Source organism: Watersipora subatra, chromosome 11, assembly GCF_963576615.1.
Source record: "Watersipora subatra chromosome 11, tzWatSuba1.1, whole genome shotgun sequence".
Lineage (NCBI taxonomy): Eukaryota > Metazoa > Bryozoa > Gymnolaemata > Cheilostomatida > Watersiporidae > Watersipora > Watersipora subatra.
This window is the reverse complement of record NC_088718.1, coordinates 26,149,497-26,170,492: the sequence shown is the minus strand read 5'-3', so window position 1 is coordinate 26,170,492 and position 20,996 is coordinate 26,149,497. Positions and strand designations below refer to the sequence as shown.

Below are 20,996 nucleotides of genomic sequence, written 5' to 3'. Positions count from 1 at the left end.
GATCACATAGTTACATGGGATGATCACATAGTCACATAGGGTGATCACATAGTTGCATAGGATGATCGCATAGTTACATAAGATGATCACATACTTACATAGGATAATCACATAGTTACAAAGGATGATCACATAGTTACATAGGATAATCACATAGTTACATAGGATGATCACATAGTTACATAAGATAATCACATAGTTATATAGGATGATCACGTAGTTACATAGAATGATCACATAGTTACATAGAATGATCACATAGTTACATAGAATGATAACATGGTTACATAGAATGATCACATAGGTACATAAAATGATCACATAGTTTTATAAAATGATCGCATCCTTCGTGTTCACCTTTACGCATTTACGTGTGAATAAGGGCAAGGGATTCACAGCTTTAGCATACCCTACGATACTTATGCATTCGCTTCATCTAACTTTTGCGTTTTCGCAGAGTCATCCTCTCGCAAAAAGTTTATGAGCGAAACTAAACTATCATAACGAACGAGCGAAAACGCGGAATTAAATAGCTTTGTTCATTGATAGTCCAAGAAACAAATGACAGCAAGCGATCAAGTTGCATTATCGATGTGGGCCACACAATTCTACCTGCGGTTCACAATTACATATTAGTCCCAAATTGAAAAGATTTTTTTACGGTTGAACTGAACCTGAGAAATCTAATTATGTTTGTTGCGCTGCATTTATTTTCACATCACTATATTTTCGCACTCATCAGAGCTGCGAAATTAAGTTGCAGCGAAATTTTACTCTGTATGCTACTCACGAAACTAAATACTAGCGAAATATAAGTGTCCTAGGGTACTAAAAAGAGAGAGAGGTAGTCTAGCAAAACGCGATAGTCTAAGATGAGCAGGACTTCTGGGTATTTTGTTGAGAACTTCTCTATTTTGTTTGTACAGGTGTTTGGCAGCATTGATGGACTGACAGGGCTCTTCAGCATGAACTCCTGGTCAGAAATCTATGAGATTGCTGATGGAATAAACTTTCAGAATCAACTAGTTGTTGGAGAGGACAAGGATGAAGGTCAGGGTTCAAGTGATTGTTTAAATTCATATGAGATTAACCATTTAGATCAGATCTAGCATTAAACGCTTTTAATATCTATATAGCAGAGGTATAGATGCTAGCTACGGTATGCTTGTCATGAAATCCTGTCTACACGTATATACTCAGTGCAGAAAACCCCAAATAAAAAACTGCGAGGTTTATTTGTGCAACTGTTGCGGTCTCCAAATATGAGGTTTTTACTCATTTATTAATGTACAACTATAAGTATTGATATACAGATATAAGTAATGATATACAGGTATAAGTATTGATGTACAGGTATAAGTATTGATGTACAGGTATAAGTAATGATATACAGGTATAAGTACTGATATACAGGTATAAGTATTGATGTACAGGTATAAGTAATGATATACAGGTATAAGTATTGATATACAGCTATTAGTAATGATGTACAGGTATAAGTAATGATGTACAGGTATAAGTAATGATGTACAGGTATAAGTAATGATATACATGTATAAGTATTGATGTACAGTAATAAGTATTGATGTACAGGTATAAGTAATGATATACAGCTATTAGTAATGATGTACAGGTATAAGTAATGATGTACAGGTATAAGTAATGATGTACAAATATAAGTAATGATATACAGGTATAAGTATCGATGTACAAGTATAAGTAATGATGTACAGGTATAAATAATGATATACAGGTATAAGTAAGGATGTACAGGTATAAGTAATGATGTACAGGTATAAGTAATGATGTACAGGTATAAGTAATGATGTACAGGTATAAGTAATGATGTACAGGTATAAGTAATGATGTACAGGTATAAGTAATGATGTACAGGTATAAGTAATGATGTACAGGTATAAGTAATGATGTACAGGTATAAGTAATGATATACAGGTATAAGTATTGATGTACAGGTATAAGTATTGATGTACAGGTATAAGTATTGATGTACAGGTATAAGTATTGATGTACAGGTATAAGTATTGATGTACAGGTATAAATAATGATATACAGGTATAAGTATTGATGTACAGGTATAAGTATTGATGTACAGGTATAAGTATTGATATACAGGTATAAGTAATGATATACAGGTATAAGTAATGATATACAGGTATAAGTATTGATGTACAGGTATAAGTAATGATGTACAGGTATAAGTAATGATATACAGGTATAAGTAATGATGTACAGGTATAAGTAATGATGCACAGGTATAAGTATTGATGTACAGGTATAAATAATGATATACAGGTATAAGTAATGATATACAGGTATAAGTAATGATGTACAGGTATAAGTAATGATGTACAGGTATAAGTATTGATGTACAGGTATAAGTATTGATGTACAGGTATAAATAATGATATACAGGTATAAGTAATGATGTACAGGTATAAGTATTGATGTACAGGTATAAGTATTGATGTACAGGTATAAGTATTGATGAACAGGTATAAATAATGATATACAGGTATAAGTAATGATGTACAGGTATAAGTATTGATGTACAGGTATAAGTATTGATGTACAGGTATAAGTAATGATGTACAGGTATAAGTATTGATATGCAGGTATAAGTAATGATATACAGGTAAAAGTATTGATGTACAGGTATAAGTATTGATGTACAGGTGTAAATAATGATATACAGGTATAAGTATTGATATACAGGTATAAGTAATGATATACAGGTATAAGTATTGATGTACAGGTATAAGTATTGATGTACAGGTATAAATAATGATATACAGGAATAAGTAATGATATACAGGTATAAGTATTGATGTACAGGTATAAGTATTGATGTACAGGTATAAATAATGATATACAGGTATAAGTAATGATGTACAGGTATAAGTATTGATGTACAGGTATAAGTATTGATGTACAGGTATAAGTAATGATGTACAGGTATAAGTATTGATATACAGGTATAAGTATTGATATACAGGTATAAGTAATGATGTACAGGTATAAGTAATGATGTACAGGTATAAGTAATGATGTACAGGTATAAATATTGATATACAGGTATAAGTAATGATATACAGGTATAAGTATTGATGTACAGGTATAAGTATTGATGTACAGGTATAAATAACGATATACAGGTATAAGTAATGATGTACAGGTATAAGTATTGATGTACAGGTATAAGTATTGATGTACAGGTATAAATAAGGATATACAGGTATAAGTAATGATATACAGGTATAAGTATTGATGTACAGGTATAAGTATTGATGTACAGGTATAAATAATGATATACAGGTATAAGTAATGATGTACAGGTATAAATAATGATATACAGGTATAAGTAATGATATACAGGTATAAGTAATGATATACAGGTATAAGTAATGATATACAGGTATAAGTATTGATGTACAGGTATAAGTAATGGTATACAGGTATAAGTAATGATATACAGGTATAAGTAATGATATACAGGTATAAGTATTGATGTACAGGTATAAGTAATGGTATACAGGTATAAGTAATGATGTACAGGTATAAGTAATGAGTATAAGTAATCATAAGTAACATCATTTTGTTACTAATTATGTTACTTATGATTCTCACGCAACCAAACAGATGGCTTCCAATGAAGTTCCCCAGTTTTAGATTTAGCTACGTGTTTTAAATTTTTACTATAAGCAGGTACAAAGATTTTATACGTTTATACGTTTTATTTTATACACACTTGTGAATTCTGTTTTAATTGACCTATTCAATCATAAGCTATTGAAACCAATTCTCAACTTTGTGATTTATATACATAGATAGAAGAAAGATCGATTCAACTTTCACAACATTTTAGTTTGTTGTGATAGATCATTGCAGGTGTCGACAAAACGGAGAATAGGGTAGCCTCACCATTAGTCATATATACACTTGTGACATTATCTGATAATCAGTTAACCTTCAAGACTCTCTTATATGTTCACTTGTCTATTTCTAGTTAGTCTATACTTGTTACTCAGATATAAGCCAGCTGACCGACTAATAACAGTCTAACCTTTTTGTTTAGATTTAAAAGACTTGAAAATTACGCTACAGATCCTCACTCGATCTCTTTTACTCACATCTTCTCTCGCCTGCACCTATCCCAGAATGCTCGGGCCTCTTTTACTCGGCAGGATTCTAGCATTTGCTCCTGGATCTGATTATCTCAGCAAGTTTGTAGTTGACATCTACGACAAAGGTCTGTCAAATTTTTACTGGAGAAATCTTTAGTATGTTAGTCTCTTCTTTATAAAGAGGAGGTACATTCAGTTGTGCCTTCAGTTTAACTCTCGTATTCTATTACATAAGACTGTCTATAATCTAATCTATATCTAATATCTCAAGCCATATCTAATGCTCATGATCTGTTATAAATTGTAATATTATTTTGTACAGTGCTGTATGTAGTTCTTACCTTTGAGACAGATTTGTATGTTGGTACACTTGTATGGTGGGACACTCGTATGTTGGGAGACTAGTATATTGTGAGATATTTATGGTGGAACACTCGTACGAGCTACGTCGTATGTCGAGCTATGTCTGAATTAATTTTTTAGTATGATAGTTTTTTCTTTATTAAGAGGAAGTACGCTCAGTCGTGTCTTCAGTTTAACTCTCTTATCTTGTTAGGGCCAAGTTTGAACTCTTTTGTTTGCCCTCACCCTCAACTCGAAGGAGTGGGCACCCACCTCATATTTGAGATGCCTAATGACCATATCGGATCTTGTGTGGCCATGATTGAGGTGGTTTTAAAAGGTGTCCACTATATCTTGACTTTATCAAAGCAGGCGGTTCTCATCAACATGGAAGGTGAGGAGACCATGTATTTACTTGAAGCCTATCGGTTCATGACGGCGTGATTGACCACACAATGATAAAAAGCATTCACATGAGATTTGGGCACTATCACATAAAAGAATAACTCTACAAATTGCTAAAAATGTTCCAATTTTTTTCTAAAACAACATTCTAAGGCCGAATTACTAGCACAATCTAGAATTTTTATGTCTCGTATATGGATGTAAAAAGATTTGTGGGTGTCCAATTTTTGTCAATTTTCGGTTAAATCAAACATTGGCTATTTTTTTAATATTTTAGATACTTTTTGCTGTAGATTAACCATCACCAGTGCTCTCTTAATCAACAATCCCTAACCTACTTTTTCTATGCATTCAAACTGCTAAATACAAATGCAAAGTATAATTATTCCAAATAATGTTAAAGCAAATATTATTTGAAGAATATACTGTATGTCAATTACTACAGATGACCTCATGTAGTACTAGTACCCTGGTAGCCCGGTGGGCTGTGAGAGATCGTCATGTTTAATCAGTTTGCGCTCAATTATTTGGAATTCAGCAAGAAGTGTCGAGTTGCCAAGATGGTAGTGCACCTGGTTGTCAAGCCAAATGCCTGAGGTCGAAATCTGTGTGATGCAATCTTTTTTCTAACCCCTAGCTGTCGGCTGCGAACGGATGGATGGACATGGCTTTCACTATAGTAAAGACTAGGTGAATGCCCGGGGTTGCACGGGAAATTAAAAAGTTTTTGCGTAGAAGATTTATTTTTAATTAACATATACAACATTTACCATTCTAACTTTTAAATTAAGGGATTTTTTATTTCTGTGTGTGTGGGTTCATGCGTGCGTTCAACCTATGCATAATTCAAATATTCGAAAGATCAAGACATAAGTAAACAGATTGTTGAAAGACATTTCTTTTGCTACACATTTGATCCAAATTTAAAATAGCTTATAAACAGTGGCAAGTAATGTAGCTGCCATTGACTAAGTTTTTTTATCCAATGAATTTGAGTAACTTAAGCTAGTAACTTAAGCTAGTAACTTAAGCTAGTAAATTAACCTAAATACATTTCAATCTACTAAAATAAGAGCTTAGAACATAGAACAAATGATTGCGCCTTCCAAGAATTGAACCTGTACAATCGAACGGACGTATGGGAAGTCAAACACACTACCACTAAACCATGCAGCCACCTTGCCACACTCTGAAATAATTGTGCATATAATCATTCCACATCATGATCTCTCACTGCACGCCAGAGTGGAAACATGCATATTTAAACCAGTTGCTATTAACTGAACATACGAACAACGATAGACAAACACTTGATTTTATATAATTATATAAATTAAATCCAATAAACGATTTACAAAGTTTTTTGTTTTTGTTTTCATTTCAGTTACATATGACGCATAAAAATTTTATATAAACTCTGGTATTATGAAGCTCTGTGTCAATTTCATATGAACTAGGACATCATACAGTCAGTAAACCTTCAACATATTCCTTCGATCTCTGTCGATATTTATTATATACAACAAATTGTTTGTGCGTTGGAATAATCACTCAGAAAATTACATTGTATTTTACTTGGTTAATTTCACAGCCCAAAATCTTAAGTACATCACGTAACTACAGATAGCATGAAATAAAATGTTTAAAATGTTATATAAAAGTATGTACACAACTAAATGTAACAAAAAATATGAGTATAAAACAAAATTTATTGAGTAATAATCAATAACACAAAATTTTTATAGTCATTTTGTTGTTAAGTTAGAGTAGGGCAGATGGAGGTGTAGCCTTTGTAACTCAGAAGAAATGTAGCGCGTAGTTAGAGGAGAGGATGGAGATATGAAGCTGATGTAACTTAGACTATATGATCTTTAAATGAACATAGGCCTACATGTAACTTATAATTTTTAATATTTGATATTATTACTTTAAATTTTTAGTTATCACCCTCTGCCTCTCCATATTTACTCACTTTTCACTTTCCTTTCATTGCATTTTTTTCACTTTTTACCTCCTATTAATTATTTGACAGATTTGCAGATCTTTGAAATTGTTTGTTCATACAATCTGTTTTATTAATTCTAATGTATCCATGGTCTTCTTTTATTGATCACTGCTACTACTCACACTAATATCTTTGGGATCCTTGGTATTAAAACTACAAGAGGCATCAGATATTTTTTAGCGATATCTGAGCAACATAGTAGAGTAGATGCTCTTATGACATAAATAATCCGTTCCAAGAATTTTCATGTTTTAGGTAATTTATGTTGTATGAACAGTAAAATTCATGTACATGTAAATTGCCTAATTAGTTGTAAGATCATCCCAATCTCAATCCTTTGGCTTCCAAAACAAAGAATTCTAAACATAACTTTGTAATTTAATGACTGTACAGTAGCTGTAGTATTGTTAAATGCAACTTGTCCTTTTTTATCGCTTTCACTTGTTTCAAGGTTCATGATTACAGTAATTTTACAACAAGTTAAAGGGACCACACGCGCTTCAATGTCAATATAAATTGATTTTTGACAATTTTTTTAGAGAGCAGTGTCTGTGCTGCAGAGAAAAAGATAAACAATTTAGCATATGCTTAAAATAAAGTGAAACAAAACTATATATTTGCTGTCTTAAGAGAGGCGTCTGTCTGTTTTTTGGTCCATATGTTTTTAGCCAAGGTTTTACTTGGTTCATGATAAGTGATAACGGTGATTCTACCACGAGTTAAAGGAACTTTCAGTGTCAATATAAATTGATTTTGTCACATTTTTTCTAGACGGCAAGATCTATACTGCAGAGAAAGAATTATAAATATTGTGATTTGTGATTTATTTTCATCAACAAAATTAGTTAAGCAAAAGAAAAAAGCTGGAAGAGTGATGAAGCCCATAATGCGCAATAGCATATTGCGTATATTGCATATTGTATATGCTTAAAATAAAATAACAAATACTATATGCTTACTATTGAAAGAGTGGTGTCTGCTTGTTGGTCCATTTTTTAGCCAAGGTTAGAGCTTAGGGTAAAAGATTGAGTTTAATGAGACCGCAATTCGTGACATTCAGATTGGTAGACAAACAGTCTAAAATGTGCACCAATCGAATGCCTGTGGGTATTTCTGAATACTTGTGCAGCTACTTATTCTCTTTGCTCTATTGACATCTGATGATCTCATACGGCAGACTAGGGGTACTTGTATATATAATAGAGACACACTAGACTGCCAGGGTACTAGTATATATAAAAGAGACACACTAGACTACCAGGGTACTAGTATATATAATAGAGACACACTAGACTGCCAGGGTACTAGTATATAAAATAGAGACACAGTAGACTGCCAGGGTACTAGTATATATAAAAGAGACACACTAGACTGCCAGGGTACTAGTATATATAATAGAGACACACTAGACTACCAGGGTACTACTATATATAATAGAGACACACTAGACTGCCAGGGTACTAGTATATATAATAAAGACACACTAGACTGCCAGGGTACTAGTATATATAATAGAGACACACTAGACTACCAGGGTACTAGTATATATAATAGAGACACACTAGACTGCCAGGGTACTAGTTTATATAATAGAGACACACTAGACTACCAGGGTACTAGTATATATAATAGAGACACACTAGACTACCAGGGTACTAGTATATATAATAGAGACACACTAGACTGCCAGGGTACTAGTATATATAATAGAGACACACTAGACTACCAGGGTACTAGTATATATAATAGAGACACACTAGACTGCCAGGGTACTAGTTTATATAATAGAGACACATTAGACTGCCAGGGTACTAGTATATATAATAGAGACACACTAGACTGCCAGGGTACTAGTATATATAATAGAGACACACTAGACTACCAGGGTACTAGTATATATAATAGAGACACACTAGACTGCCAGGGTACTAGTTTATATAATAGAGACACATTAGACTGCCAGGGTACTAGTATATATAATAGAGACACACTAGACTGCCAGGGTACTAGTATATATAATAAAGACACACTAGACTGCCAGGGTACTAGTATATATAATAGAGACACACTAGACTACCAGGGTACTAGTATATATAATAGAGACACACTAGACTGCCAGGGTACTAGTATATAAAATAGAGACACAGTAGACTGCCAGGGTACTAGTATATATAAAAGAGACACACTAGACTGCCAGGGTACTAGTATATATAATAGAGACACACTAGACTACCAGGGTACTAGTATATATAATAAAGACACACTAGACTGCCAGGGTACTAGTATATATAATAGAGACACACTAGACTACCAGGGTACTAGTATATATAATAGAGACACACTAGACTGCCAGGGTACTAGTTTATATAATAGAGACACACTAGACTACCAGGGTACTAGTATATATAATAGAGACACACTAGACTGCCAGGGTACTAGTATATATAATAGAGACACATTAGACTGCCAGGGTACTAGTATATATAATAGAGATACACTAGACTGCCAGGGTACTAGTATATATAATAGGGATGCTCCTATTGGTTGTTTCTGCTCCCAAAGGTGGCAAGAGAGAAACTGTTATTTTCAAGGCTAAATATTGGAGCCTCATTTTTCAAATTGAATTTGAGAACTTGCAATGACCTAACGCTTTACGTTATGTGGAATTTGTTGCATAATATAAAGCAAAAACTTCACACAAATTCTTTACGTAAAGTATAATTGTGTTACAGGAGGTTTGCGTTCTCCGAGCATCCATTGTATTTATTTATGTAAGAGAGAATTAATTACATACAATTTACTGAATTACCTGGCTTTTAGAATATTTTACTCCATATGATGGGAATCACTTTGGATGATAAGAAATTGAATATAGAAGTTACTGTAAGTTTGGGTTGCCTTCTGTATGACGGGTTTGAAAATGATACTTTTTGACTCTAAGATCTTTCTACCGCTTAAATTAACTCTAAAAGCTTCGGCTCCTTTGTTTTTGTGTTAATTCTTACTTGTTCAGAAAATCGGTCTATGAATATCTGTAAAGGATTTCAGGCTAACCCTTTCTTTATACACCCCAAGATGACACCAGCTTTTGCCAATATCAATAATATATTTGTTCCCATATTAAAGTATATAATAATAATCAGTAATTTGTAAGTGATACCATAGATGCATGTGTCCCATTTCTGTTGTTGTTTCTCTCCTTCCGCGCATTTAATGGAGGTACATCCTGTCCTTGTAATATCTGTGGAGTCTGGCTCCTCATATTGTCTTTGCTGTACTGTCCTTGTCGTACTGGGCCGGGAAATTTCCAGTTAGCATAATTTTACGCCTGTCTGGTTTCATTGAGCCCAACCAACTTCTTCCACATATCTTTTTTACTGTAATAGAAAGATCACTTATATACTATTGATTCGGAAAGAATGAAGATCAATTTACTGATCTGTCAAACAGGAATTATTGACTAGTCTGTTAAACAGGAATTATTAACTAGTCTGTTAAACAAAAATCATTGACTGGTCTATTAAACCGGAATTATTGACTTGTCTGTTAAACAGGAATCATTGACCGGTCTGTGAAACAGAAATGATTGACTGGTCTGTTAAACAGAGATGATTGGGTGATCTGTTAAGCCGGAATGACGATTCTCACTTTAGTGGCGCTTGTTTGAAAATACAGATTCTCATATTGTAGGGCTGTTAATGAATGCTCTCAAAATCTGTGCCTTCCGGCGTTGCTCGGCTGTTAAAATTAGCTTATAAACAATGGGAAGTATTGAGAGTTGCCTACCACTTGCTATTAGCCTGGCACGTTTCCAATGGAAAATGGTATTAAAAATCAGCTTTTAAACAAAGAGAAGTAATGAGAGTTGCCTACCACTTGCTTACCTACCACTATTAGCCTGGCACACTGCCAACAGAAAATTCCAGTAAGGTAGTTAATAAGCACTAGACTTCTAATGAAGGTTAGCCATGACGTTGCGTAAGCATTGTCCAGCTAAGCTATTCTAATAATAGCTATAGCTGGAGGGACACATATACACACATACTTTGAGAAATATATATGTAGAATGTATATATAAATTATAATAACAGCTCAATACATTGACAGATGGCAATGTACCACTCAGGTATATTCCCGAAGATCTGTGTAAAGATGACTCCTTCTACCTTGTCGCTGCTGCGCGTCCAATGCATGACCCAAGGGAAATTGTGGCTACCACCAAGATTGTTCCTAATATCTACATTTTTTCATGTAGGTTACTAGAATATTTGATTTAAATCTCAACCATAAGTTCTAAGTTGCTTTCTTGCTACAGGCTACATTATAGGAGGCACCATTTTTATAGATGCAATATCTGGAGTCATTATTTATGCTATTCACTTATGGTGAGCTGTGGAGTCTATCACAGAATTTTCATATTTGTATCAATTGTTTCTCGATTTTCACAGAACTATGATATGACTCTAATGCCACATCATCATCATTTCTCTTACTGCTAATGTCTGGCATGCATTAAAATTCATAAACTGATATGTTCTTAGCATCAAGTCTGTAATGACTGAGACAATATGAATAAACACCTTGATAGTCTAAGAGTCCAGCTGATAATGTCACACTTTGGCTGACAGTGTCACACTTTGGGTGATTTTGTCACACTATAACTGACAATGTCACAATGTAGCTGACAGTGTCACACTTTGGGCGATTGTGTCACACTTCAGCTGACAGTGTCACACTAGCTGACAGTGTCATACTTTAACTGACAATGTCACATTTTATTTGAAAATGTCACACTAGCTGACAGTGCCATGCTTTAGCTTACTGTCATAATTTGTTAATCGGTTGTTACAGTTGATAGCAAATGTAACAAATTCATTGCAGTGCCTCATTGTCTTGATAGTGTCACAGTTTAGCTGGCAAATAATCGACTGTCGTCGATTTGATGGTTGCAAGGAAATGGTAATACAGGCTCTGCAAGTTGATGAGTTCTATGACGTGACAGCCATATTTGTGCATGGTAACGCTCATAATGGTCTGCTAGTGTTTGACATTACCAGCATGGAGCTGCTCTACAGGTAAGTTACGGCATCAAAAACTAAAATTTATGTTTTGTTCAATTATCCACGACATGCGATCCGTTTTGATATAAATATGGCTGCATAGAGATGCCTGCTTCCCGCTGCTTAAAGACAAGCATTTAACATTTCGTTCCGCTTTCATCACCAAAGCTTCTTTGTCAGTTGTCTTGGCACCACTTGATCATTTGTTATTCAGCCGTAGCTTTGGTTCTTATCTCATGTGTCACGTGACATCTTGTAAATCCAAACTTCTCTGTGAGCCACATTTCCTTTTGGTAAATATAACATTGATTGATGACCTTTTGATTTGTGTTAACCGCAGTACAGACAGCAATTTTAATGGACTAATTTAAATACATGTATATTTATCTGGCAGCTACGCTTAACACTGCTTTAGTATAACTCATGCATTTGAATGAATTGTGTATGAATTCTTTTAGATTTCTAAATAAGACTCCTATACTGTTCACATCGCTGTTTGATGAGCATCTCTACATCATAGAGCAGACGGAGAGAACAGTTATTAAGCTGAGTAAAGATATGGATACGGCTGTAGCTGGATCGAATATAGGTCAAAGGAAGATCATGGTAAGATGATCATCAGGAGCAACTATTCATGTATTTGTACACCTTCAACACTTTGACTGGCTAAAAATGTAAAGCATTGGAGGTTAATTCTATTTGCACATTTCTTCTGCACTGCTCAAAGATGGTTGATTGGCGCAGGTGTTAGAAGGTTGGTCCACCAAGCTTAAGGTCATGAGTTTAGGTCTTGTACGATCCGATCTTTTATTCCAATCTCTAACTGGTGCTTTAGACAGACAGATGGACAAACAGACAAACAGCTCTTATTATAGTAAAGACTTGTACCCTGGCAGTCTAGTGCCCCGTGAGAGATCGTAATGTGTAATAACTAACTGTACAATTATTCCAGAGTGTGGCAAGCTGGTAGGTTGATTAAAGTGCTAGAGTGTTGCTCTACCAAACTTAAAGTTGCGAGCTCGAATTCCGTTGAAAGCGATCTTTTTCCCTAACATCTATGCTTGGCTTCAGACCAACTGATAGACAAATGGATACAGCTGTTTCGATAGCAAAGAATTGTTCCATACAAACCATGTTTACTATAAGTTGAAATATATTTCCTATTGAATATAGTCGAAGTGGTCGCAGTGGTGTTCTGAACACTTGCAGATTCTCAATTGCTGATAACCGAAATTTTTAATCAGTTTGCTTTTTGTTATTCTGTCATAGAAATCGGTAGAAAAGATCAGAAGTATAGCTAATTTTTATGCCAATGGCCATAAAATATTCGAAACTGTCATAAAGCTCCAAGTTGGTAAAATTTGTTCTGCTGTTGTATCTTTCTTCTGATGACTAGGCAGGTGTCGGTAATTAAATGCCAGTTGTTAAATAGCTGTCACCTATTTTTAAATGGTTGGGCAAAGGACCCTCTTTTAACTATTGAGTTGTCGATGTTCTTTGCTGAGGTTGGCCATCTTTAGTTTCAGCCCATTGAAACGAGCCAGCCATCGCTAAAACTGCCAGCCATCACTGAAGTCACTGCAAAATCTTCTGTAAAACGTGACTGCATGATACTCGCTGCGAAGGATGCTCGAGTCTACTTTGGTAGGTCTGAGTTAACTCCACCTCTCTCATGGTACTCATTTCTAAGATTGTGCTAAAAACAACATCAATGTTTCTGTTAACTTGTGCCATGAGCAGCAAATAGTTTTAGAGGCTATAAAGTATACAGAAAATTTAATCATTATTTATTTGTTTCTAGTTTGTGTGAGAAAGCCGGAGAGCTGGAGCTATGTCATTCTAGATTCACCCGCAAAGGATGTTTCATTTTCTCTTGAAGACAAGCAAGAAAACTTTCTGGTATTATGAATCTACCAAACTATTATGATCCTTCATGTTGCCTGTGCAGCAGAAAGTTCTATTTCATTGTCATAAAATAATGTAACTGTAAAATGCCTGCAGTTTGGTACCGGTCTTTGATCTGAGACTATCTTGGAGACTAATCCTTAACATAATGTCACGCTGTGTTAATATTGTTGGTCTGTTGTACTCTTTTTCAAAGCCCTTCATTTTTCTCTATCGTTTCCGATCCGCAAAAAAAATTGATACTATAATGTCAGGCGCAGGCTTTGCTCATAGTAACCGATTAATTATATCGTAAGGATTATTTTTGTTGTTTGCCCCTTGTGTTTTAGATTACTCAATTATATTGCTGAAAAATGTTCATGTAAAGTGCATATCAAAAGTCGCAAATGATTAGCGTATCTTCAAACTGTGAAGTGGTCTTGTTTTGTATCAAATAGCATAAACCAGACCTGAGACGTAGTATTCAAGATCATGATTTACATATATACATGTACATATCAGTTCACATGAGGTCTGTGACCCGATATGCATGGAATGTTCATCAATCATTAACACTCTTGGCTATCTCTCGTCTTTACACTTACCTTTAGTATTTTAAATATGCATGTCTGTACACACCTTCCTTTGGCATTACAGGTACGCATGTATGTACACACCTATCTTCAATATGTATACACTTACCTTCAGTACTACTGATGTACCTGAATGTATACACTTACCATTACTATTGCTGGTGCATACATATGAGCTTCAAATACTGTTCTGTAGATGACAGCCTGTACAGAGAAGTACAGCTACATACTCTATGCTACTGAAGAAGTTGCTAAACGGAAGCAAGATGTCAAATCCAGCCACTGCATAGAAGTCATAGCCAGGATAGAGATTTCTCTCAACAAGCTTTGTAGGTATTTTAACCTACTGCTTCCAGTTTTTTTATGTCTATTTCATAGAGTTACACTCAGTCTTTACTCCATAGAGTTACACTCAGTTTCTACTTCATAGAGTTACACTCAGTCTCTAATTCATAGAGTTGCACTCAGTTTCTACTTCATATAGTTACAATCAGTCTCTAATACATAGAGTTACGCTCAGTCTCTAATACATAGAGTTACACTCAGTCTCTAATCCATAGAGTTACACTTAGTCTCTAATCCATAGAGTTACACTCAGTCTCTAATACATAGAGTTACACTCAGTCTCTAATACATAGAGTTACACTCAGTCTCTAATACATAGAGTTAAACTCAGTCTCTAATCCATAGAGTTACACTCAGTTTCTAATCCATAGAGTTGAACTCAGTCTCTATTACATATGAGTTACACTCAGTCTCTGATCCATAGAGTTAAACTCAGTCTGTAATACATAGAGTTACACTCGGTCTCTAATCCATAGAGTTACACTCAGTCTCTAATCCATAGAGTTACACTCAGTTTCTCATACATAGAGTTACACTCAGTCTCTAATACATATGATTTATACTCAGTCTCTAATCCATAGAGTTAAAGTCCATCACTACTCTGAAGAGTCAGGCTCAGTCTCTACTCCATAAATTTGAGCTTCGAATCTACATTGTGAAGTCCAATTTGGTGTCTTCTTCAAAAAGTTGTCAGTTCTCTTTCATGTAACTGTACATGATCTGTCTTTAGTTTTTATATTCAGCCTCTATTCTAAAAGGCTGATCTGGTTGCTTTTTTATCGAGCCGTTTTGAACTTAGTCTTTGGTTCATAAAGTTACACTCTGTATCTGCATTCTAGAGCTAAGTTTAGCCAGTCTTCTTTTTTCATCATTGTCTCATGTTTTGTATAGTAATTTTGTTAGCGTTTATCTAATCATAAGTAATTTTATATTTTGTTAATGAAGCAAGCACAAGTAAATCATGATGTACTACATTGCGTCTTATTCGTTCTCTACCATAGGTATGGTGAGTGGCACCTTTGCGGTTGGTTACCACCTCGGGCAGCTCCACACTTTCAAAGTAGACAAAAAGAATATTAGATTGCTTCGAAAGTTTGCTGCTCATCATCGACCAATCACAAGCATGATAGTCAACAAAGATGTCCGTATGTTTATAAAGATGATTACATCAGCATGCATCATGCTAGTCAATTTAGATTACTTCGTTGTTTAGCTTTAAGTCAGTACTCAGTGACATTGTTACCCAAGATGTACAATTATGCCACTAGGTAATATGTGTCTACTGTATTGGCTTGAAATCTGTATGCTTGCAGATGCAATGGTGCTAACAGCAGCGGAAGATGGAAGCTTGAAAATGTTTCATACTGGACTGAAAATCGGTTCGAAAATGTTGGAAGCCAGCGTGTTTGATAAAATGAATTACCCTATCGATAGGATCTCTGCTATGGGCCAGACTACGGTTTCCCTCTCCGAACATTCTGAGTAAGCTGATATTTTTTATATACTATTAGTACCCTAGCAATCTCAGGTGCCGCGAGAGATCGTTAGGTGTGTCGATAAAGAGCAAAGAGGAAAAGAGCATAACTATTCTGATAAGCTGGAAGGTAGACGATTAGCTCAGGTGTAAGAGAGTCGGGCGGCTGAGCCAAATGTCATGAAATCGGATCATGTATGGTGCAGTTTTTTCCAACTGCAGTTGGATGGACACGAATCTCATTATAATAAAGGCTATACAATATTCTTTAAACTGTTTCTTTTTCACCCAAAAAGTTTATAAACTTGGTCTTTACATTACTGGATTCCAATTGACTCCTAAAGACTTATTTGGTTGCTGATATAATTTGGCTTATTATTCCACTGCAGTTCATTCAGCTCAATTTTACTTTAGCTCAGTTTCCATCTGGTACACAAGCTCAGAGATAGTTTGGTACACAAGCTCAGAGATAGTTGGGTACACAAGCTCAGAGATGGTTTGGTACACAAGCTCAGAGGGAGTTTGGTACAAAAGCTCAGAGATAGTTTGGTACACAAGCTCAGAGATAGTTTGCTGCGTGTTATCATGTTTTTTTTTTCATTTGTAGACAGCAGTGATTTGTTTTTAACGACAGGCTTGTCGTATTTCATTACAGTCATACTTCGACTTACGAGCTTAATGCGTTCTGAGACTGAGCTCGTATGTCAATTTACTCGCATGTTGATGCAATTTATTTATATATAGAACAATTAAATATATATTGATTGGTTTCCATACTCTAAAAAAAGCAAATAAAACACTCAAAACAAGATATTGTAACAGAAAGAACGTGTTGGTTATTGTCCTAACTTACCACATGCTTTCAAAAAACAACAAATAAAAAATAATGCAAGAAAATGTGATTAATTAAAATGTAAAATTAAATACATACAATAGCAGCTAACGCTAGCATTTGCCAGAGAGGGAGATATAAGTTATCCTTCATTACAACAATTGACGTTGATAAATTTGGATTTTATCAAAGTCTTAAAAGAAAAACTTGGAAGCAAACCTAAAAGCAAACTTTCGCAACTTAACGTAATTAAAATTTCTTCGGCGTTCATAGTTCTCGCTAGTTAGCTAATTTTTCCTTTGTTTCGCTCTCACGACCAGCCGGCCATTTTAAGAGAAACCTATCTTATGACGTTTGCCTTTGTCGTCCTTTCAACATGTTGCTATTATGACAAACACATGTGTCGTCACAACAGGTTAATGCACGACCACTAGCCAACTTGTCCGAATGTTTATTTTTTATAGTCTTGATAAATAGCACCGGCCTTTTCACATAGCATCGTTTCAGTTACACTGTCACCGGCCAATTATTTGTCTTTTATCCAAAGCCTGAGCTGTCTCTCCATCAGCGATCGTGAAGATGGCTGCGCCGTTTAGAAACTATGGTTAGTCCTTTTGCAAACTAAATGTCCTGAATATAATCCTTCTGTTTGATAATCGTGGATGTATTTCTGCCGTATTGCTGAGCTAGCTCAATCATGCATACATATTTCGCATATTTTCAAATAATTTTCCGTTTAATATCAATTGTTATCATTTGCTTTTTCTTTACATTATCTTTCATTTTACTGGCAAACTTTCGATCTATGCACAGTACTGTTAATTCACATAATTCTGCACTAAAAATCGTGCACAAAAAAACACTGTACAGAAGTATAACCTGAACAGTTGAAAAATACAGAGTGATGCTGTTCTCATAAAAGACTTCCGACATACTTGGCAACTGACTCACGAACTCGTATCGCAAACATGGCTCATGTGTTAGTGCTAAAACTTGCTTAAAAGCTGGCTCATATCTCAAGTTTCTCGTACGTTGTGGCACTCGTAAGTTGAAGTATTACTGTATATAATATTTTATAAATTTTCAATTACCGTCACTCTAGTTCACTCAAATGCCCTTTGATATCTCTAGTGAATCATCACTTTACTTGCTTAATGTACATCTTTACTCACTTCATTTGGTATATTTAGCTCTGTTTCCATCTGGGACACGAGCTCAGGGAAGATAACATCAAGTCTTAAGCACACACTGCAGGCTGATGAGTGTCTCAAGGATGTGGTATGCTTCGATGACTATGTTGTCACGGTAACCAGCCAAGGCACTCTCAGCTTTTGGAAAATGAAAAATCAACTTATCAAACAGAGGGTGGTCAGCAACATTCATATGTTGGTAAGTACAATCTACATGTACACGTATGTGAGTATGTGGTATAGCTGTGTTAACAAGCGGTAGAATTTGGTTGGAATAAAGACATATTATACAAGATGCTATTTGAAGGATCTTGAGCGATTTAAAAACGAGATTACGTTGTTGTCATGGTAACCAGCCAAGGAACTTCCTGTTTATGGGCTAATCACTTAGGATTTAACTGAGACTGGACGTTTTGCAAGCTGGTTAGTGTGTGCTGGATGAATGTATGAGAGAGTAATGGTTTGATTGTCAATGCTGTGATTGTCAATGCTGTGATTGTCAATGCTGTGATTGTCAATGCTGTGAATGTTTTATGCTAAACCTCTTTAGTTCTATCATGCCACTGTCAAACTTTGTTGTAATGGCCAACTGTTTACGTCTTATCGATATGCAACTAATAAAATTCTCTGTTTGTGGTTCTGTAGAGTCGAGGATGCAAACCAAATGAAGTGCTTGTCAAGTGTGAAACAAGTTGGCACAAGTTTGATGCAGCGACAGGAAATATGACAGCAGAGTGTGTGTATGATGATAGGGTCATTCTAAAGCACCACTATGTAAATGGACAGTTATCACTCCTACAGGTGAGTAGTTCTAGCTAATAACTTCTACTTGCTTGTATAAAATGACAGTTTCTAGTATGTTTGTTGTTACAGTTACTAGTATATTTATAGTGACAGTTTCTAATATGTTTATAGTGACAGGTACTAGTATATTTATAGTGATAGTTACATGTCTGTTTATAGTGACAGTTACTAGTCTGTGTATAGTAACATTTACTAGTATGTTTATAGTGATAGTTACTAGTATGTTTATAGTGGTAGTTACTAGTCTGTTTATAGTGACAGTTACTAGTCTGTCTATAGTAACAGCTACTAGTCGGTTTATAGGGATAGTTACTAGTCTGTTTATAGTGGTAGTTACTAGTCTGTTTATAGTGACAGTTACTAGTCTGTCTATAGTAACAGTTACTAGTCGGTTTATAGGGATAGTTACTAGTCTGTTTATAGTCACAGTTACTAGTCTGCTTATAGTGACAGTTAATAGTATGTTTATAGTGAAAGTTACTAGTATGTTTATAGTGATAGTTACTAGTATGTTTATAGTGGTAGTTACTAGTCTGTTTATAGTGACAGTTACTAGTCTGTCTATAGTAACAGTTACTAGTCGGTTTATAGGGATAGTTACTAGTCTGTTTATAGTCACAGTTACTAGTCTGCTTATAGTGACAGTTAATAGTATGTTTATAGTGAAAGTTACTAGTTTGTTTATAGTGATAGTTACTAGTCTGTTTATAGTGGTAGTTACTAGTCTGTTTATAGTGACAGTTACTAGTCTGTCTATGGTAACAGTTACTAGTCTGTTTATAGTGATAGTTACTAGTATGTTTATAGTGATAGTTACTAGTCTGTTTATAGTGACAGTTACTAGTCTGTTTATAGTGACAGTTACTAGTATGTTTATAGTGATAGTTACTAGTCTGTTTATAGTGATAGTTACTAGTATGTTTATAGTGATAGTTACTAGTCTGTTTATAGTGACAGTTACTAGTCTGTTTATAGTGACAGTTATCCCTTCTACAGGTGAGTAGTTCTAGCTAATAACTTCTACTTGCTTGTATAAAATGACAGTTTCTAGTATGTTTTTTGTTACAGTTACTAGTATGTTTATAGTGACAGTTTCTAATATGTTTATAGTGACAGGTACTAGTATATTTATAGTGATAGTTACATGTCTGTTTATAGTGACAGTTACTAGTCTGCTTATAGTGACAGTGAATAGTATGTTTATAGCGACAGTTACTAGTCTGTTTATAGTGACAGTTACTAGTATGTTTATAGTGATAGTTACTAGTATGTTTATAGTAACAATTATTAGTATGTTTATAGTGACAGTTACTAGTCTGTTTATAGTGATAGTTACTAGTATGTTTATAGTGATAGTTACTAGTCTGTTTATAGTGACAGTTACTAGTCTGTTTATAGTGACAGTTACTAGTATGTTTATAGTGACAGTTACTAGTCTGTTTATAGTAACAGTTACTAGTCTGTTTATAGTGATAGTTACTAGTATGTTTATAGTGGTAGTTACTAGTCTGTTTATAGTGACAGTTACTAGTCTGTCTATAGTAACAGTTACTAGTCGGTTTATAGGGATAGTTACTAGTCTGTTTGTAGTCACAGTTACTAGTCTGCTTATAGTGACAGTTAATAGTATGTTTATAGTGAAAGTTACTAGTTTGTTTATAGTGATAGTTACTAGTCTGTTTATAGTGGTAGTTACTAGTCTGTTTATAGTGACAGTTACTAGTCTGTCTATGGTAACAGTTACTAGTCTGTTTATAGTCACAGTTACTAGTGTGTTTATAGTAACAGTTATCCCTTCTACAGGTGAGTAGTTCTAGCTAATAACTTCTACTTGCTTGTATAAAATGACAGTTTCTAGTATGTTTTTTGTTACAGTTACTAGTATGTTTATAGTGACAGTTTCTAATATGTTTATAGTGA

General features: G+C 34.6%; 2 protein-coding genes across 2 annotated transcripts in view; one reads left to right on the top strand and one right to left on the bottom strand.

The window, feature by feature from the left end:
- Nucleotides 1–20,996, bottom strand: part of LOC137408418 (uncharacterized) — a 309,349-nt gene that overhangs the window by 110,848 nt on the left and 177,505 nt on the right. The gene's annotated exons all lie outside the window — the stretch shown is intronic.
- LOC137408411 (uncharacterized) overlaps nucleotides 1–20,996 on the top strand; it is a 44,944-nt gene that overhangs the window by 13,868 nt on the left and 10,080 nt on the right. The window contains exons 11-23 of the mRNA XM_068094932.1: nucleotides 927–1,056; nucleotides 4,094–4,267; nucleotides 4,699–4,878; nucleotides 11,002–11,145; nucleotides 11,795–11,969; nucleotides 12,413–12,560; nucleotides 13,475–13,598; nucleotides 13,756–13,853; nucleotides 14,628–14,760; nucleotides 15,778–15,921; nucleotides 16,090–16,258; nucleotides 18,273–18,471; nucleotides 18,918–19,073. Of these exons, the coding sequence (XP_067951033.1) occupies nucleotides 927–1,056; nucleotides 4,094–4,267; nucleotides 4,699–4,878; nucleotides 11,002–11,145; nucleotides 11,795–11,969; nucleotides 12,413–12,560; nucleotides 13,475–13,598; nucleotides 13,756–13,853; nucleotides 14,628–14,760; nucleotides 15,778–15,921; nucleotides 16,090–16,258; nucleotides 18,273–18,471; nucleotides 18,918–19,073 (1,974 nt within the window). The remainder of the gene's footprint in view (nucleotides 1–926; nucleotides 1,057–4,093; nucleotides 4,268–4,698; nucleotides 4,879–11,001; nucleotides 11,146–11,794; nucleotides 11,970–12,412; nucleotides 12,561–13,474; nucleotides 13,599–13,755; nucleotides 13,854–14,627; nucleotides 14,761–15,777; nucleotides 15,922–16,089; nucleotides 16,259–18,272; nucleotides 18,472–18,917; nucleotides 19,074–20,996) is intronic.